The sequence below is a fragment of the Meleagris gallopavo genome, chromosome Z (genome assembly GCF_000146605.3).
Source record: "Meleagris gallopavo isolate NT-WF06-2002-E0010 breed Aviagen turkey brand Nicholas breeding stock chromosome Z, Turkey_5.1, whole genome shotgun sequence".
In the NCBI taxonomy this organism is placed as follows: domain Eukaryota; kingdom Metazoa; phylum Chordata; class Aves; order Galliformes; family Phasianidae; genus Meleagris; species Meleagris gallopavo.
In genome coordinates, this window is record NC_015041.2 from 1,851,277 (window position 1) to 1,855,165 (window position 3,889).

General features: G+C 45.1%; 1 protein-coding gene across 1 annotated transcript in view; it reads left to right on the forward strand.

Annotated features, from left to right (window-relative positions):
• The window catches only part of LOXHD1 (lipoxygenase homology domains 1), a 126,944-nt gene that overhangs the window by 122,367 nt on the left and 688 nt on the right, over positions 1-3,889 (forward strand). The window contains exons 41-42 of the mRNA XM_031557217.1: positions 1,040-1,201; positions 3,462-3,884. Coding sequence (XP_031413077.1) covers positions 1,040-1,201; positions 3,462-3,884 — 585 coding nt within the window. The remainder of the gene's footprint in view (positions 1-1,039; positions 1,202-3,461; positions 3,885-3,889) is intronic.

A 3,889-nucleotide genomic window follows, 5' to 3' on the forward strand; every position in this document is an offset into this window, starting at 1 on the left:
AAAGGAAATGTGGATGATGCCTATGTGTGTGTGTGTGTGTGTGTGTGTTCCTTTTGTACTAATACACACCAATGGGCTTCTGGTGAGCCTTGGGGAGGCCATGTATTTCTGAGCTGAAGGAAGCTGGAGGTGTTTTAGTTCTTCTTGCAGCATCTCACTGACAGTCGAATCAGACATCTCCCATGTGTGGTCAAGATGCTCCAGCTGTGAGATGGGCTTTAAGGTCATGATATGCTATTGGGAGATGGAAACACATTCCAAGCCACAGACTCCGATGATGCTCAGTTAATTTGCAGAGAGAAAATGTTTTGTTTTTTTTTCCCCCATGGCTCTATAAAAGGTGAAATTAGAATTGATCTGGACTCCAGCATGAATGGTTGAGGTTTTATTTGAAGCGTAACAGAAGCAGGGGAGTTTCCTCCTGACACTCAGCTGATGGTTACTACTATGGATGTGAAGACTCCATCTCCTGAAACATTAGTCACAGTCCCTCCTTGGTGGCAGGTTGGCATAGGGACCAAAGACAAGGAAGCAAATTAACAGATATGTAGGAACATGACAGGGAGCCAGACAAGCGTTTGACAGAGACCTATTGTTCCTCTAAACTATTTTCAAACTGGGTTTCTAAAGCAGGAAGGGTGGCTGAACTAGCAGATTTAAAACAGCTATGGTGGGTAGATGTGTAACAGATACCGTATCTGTCAGGAATGAATGAATAAGTGCTGGAGGGGAAATTAGTCATTCTTTAGCTTTATCTATAATGAGGCAAATTGATTTTGTGTGTGTGGAACAGCTTGAGTTTATCCTGGAAAGTCCTAGTGGCAGTAATTTAAAGTGTCACCCCTAATCAGAGAAAATGCTGAATTTAAATATGGAAATTATACTTTGTGTTGAGTGATTGTAGGGTGAATCAAATGACTTTAAATGAAGGCTTATCTTCTGCCTTCCTTAGCCATGTGCAAATTACTTAATGTCCATATGAGACAAGTCACTGCCAGCATTCAAGATATTAACTGACTCCGCTCCCTGTTTCCTATAGGGGATCAACAGATACGTTTCAGTTTTCTTCTAAGAACCTTGGTGATATTGCGGCCATCTGTGTTGGTCACTGTCCAAAGGATGGAAAGAAGTCATCTGCAAAAGCTGATGTCTACTGGCATGTCAAGGAGATTATCATAACGGAGATGGAGCTTTGCAACAAGTGAGTGTCCTCTTGTCTGCAGGGAAGCCTCCAGGAGGGAAGCTGAGCAGCTCTGCACGCATCCTCCTGAAGCATTTACAACTTCAGCCATCGTGGAAAGGCTTGCCAGATCTTAATCCTTTTCTGAATGTAAGGGAAGGCAGTTGATGTGTAGATTCACACATTCACGCCTGTCTTGATGTGTTCTTTCTGAATTCTCAGCAAGGGCATTTGCACCTGCAGATGAGTTCATGAACAAGTTGGCTGGGGTGTGTCTTACAGCTAGGACAAATCAACATCTCACCCTGTGGAAAGTACTGATACTGACATAAATTTAAGGGGTGTGAAGGATGCTCTGCACAGACTGCTCTTCAGGTAAGTCTTGTAAACACAACTCCTAGGAAAAAGGATGAGAGTAAGACAAAATCTGTACCTCTGACTCGGTTTGGATGATCCTTCCAGGACTGTCTGAAAGCCCATTGGGAAGGCTGCAGTCATCTTCCAAACACAAACACTTGGCTGCTCTGGTGTGAATAGGACTGGAATGACCCATACTGAAAGACAAACATCTCTCATCTCCCTGTGTTTGGAAGGGCTGACGTTCTTGACTTATGGTGCTGAAAGCACAGGGAATATGCAGGAACTGGAGATGACTGGCCATTTGCAAAACAAACTCCTGTTCCACAATGCTGAAGGATTTTTCTGCTCCATGATATTTCAATTGCTGCTAAAGAATTTCATTATACGGATTTTGTTCCCGCTGAGACAATTGAGTGTTTAAGAAGAAATCCTTGAAGTGACTTTTTGAGATGCTAAGAGTCTCTCCTAGCAAATTAATCAGGCAGCAGAAGAGCCATAATAATATCTGCTGAATGAAAACTAATTCAACTATAACCTAAAACATATTCCTTCTTCCTGGTGGGGAAAACACCCAGTCAAAGCAAAGACTAAATTAAAAGTGTTATGGGAATGGTGTAGCAATCATTTTAAATGATTCTGTTTTTCATTTTTTGTTGTTTGTTTGTTTTTTCCCCCACTGTAAGTAGGTCTTAATATGAGAAATAGGCATATTTCAAAGATTTTTCTTACGGTCTCAGGGTTAGAAAAGTCATCCTCTTTCTCCCTGCCCTTCGTGAGAACCCATATGTTCCTTCATAACTCCAGATCATGAGATATTACACAGCCTAGAAAATAAAATTTCATCACCAGGAAGCTTCTCCATTTGCTCTTGTGCAGCTTTTCTTTCCCTGAGCCTAAAATTTTGCTTCTACTGGAATTTCTCATTTACAAAACCTCTTTCCAGAGAATTGAGATCTTTTGTTTGGCTGAAGAGAATGTCAAAAGTGTTAGAAGTGCTTAAAAGCACTGTACAGCAGTAACCGTCCCTCTAAGCACTGATTTTATGAACGTGCATTGCAATCCAGCTATGCTCTCACCAGGAGGACCTGCTGCATTTTGGCAGAGGAAGAGGAGGGAAAATCTCATTTGGAAATGATCCGCATCATTGGAAATGAGATACATCATTAAAAGCACCTCTGGGTGGGTACCAAGTGCACAGTGATTTATGGATGCTCTCTGCACGTCACCTCCACACCACGAGATGAAGTTTTTTGGCACCTGGGACCTGTCATTTCTGTGCTTAGTACCCTTCTGCAGGCTCAGAATGGGCTGGGCAATGTAGATGAGGAAAGGGGGATATCTAAACCTCCTCCTCCCATCTTTCCCAGTGCATTTTTTCGTAATTCTTAAGGCGATCTTCACTAGTCTGGGAGTGAGAGTGGTTGCTGAGCTCCTTCCATGTGCTGCTGCAGTGATGAAACCTGCTCTGGGACCAGAGCTGTATTAGGTGTCATTGCAGCAGGTGCCATTGCACAGTTAGGAAAGGTGGCAGGAGCTCCACACCAGGCTTTGCAATGCAGGGTGTCTGTGTCTTGGGAAATATGGGATTTTCAGCAGTTGCTGTGCTAGCATACAGTGGGAAAACTGTACTGAAGCAGTGCTGATATTGAGTTGAATCACAGAATCACGGAATGGTCAGGGTTGGAAGGGACCCCGAGGATCATGAAGCTCCAACCCCCCACCACACGCAGAGCCACCAACCTCCACATTTAACACCTGACCAGGCTGCCCAGGGCCCCATCCAGCCTGGTCTTGGACACCTCCAGGTTCGGGGCATCCACAGCCTCTCTTGGCAGCCTGAGTTGTTTAGTAGCATGCCCCATCCACTGCACAAGAAAGATGTGATCCATGTCACTGACACACCATTGGCTTTTCTCCGCAGGTATTTTTTCAAGTGCAATGGGAAAATCCCTCTGCGGTACAAGAGACGGGACTACAAAGTCTTTGAGTGTGCCAAGGTCATTGAGAGCTTTGCCAGCAAAGCCCGCAGCTTGGTGCCAGTCAAATACGAGACCATCGTGGTCACTGGCTTTGAAAAGGGTGCGGGGACGGATGCCAACGTGTTCATCACCATCTTTGGGTTGAATGGGGATTCGGGGAAGCGAGCCCTGAAGCAGAAGTTCAGGAACCTCTTCGAACGGGGCAAAACCAACAGATTCTACCTGGAAACATTGGACATGGGGGAGCTGAAAAAGGTCCGGATTGAGCATGACAACAGTGGGCTGGCCCCTGGCTGGCTGGTGGAGAGGGTGGAGATCACCAACTCAGCCACCGGTGTGACCACCATATTTCCCTGCGGGAAGTGGCTGG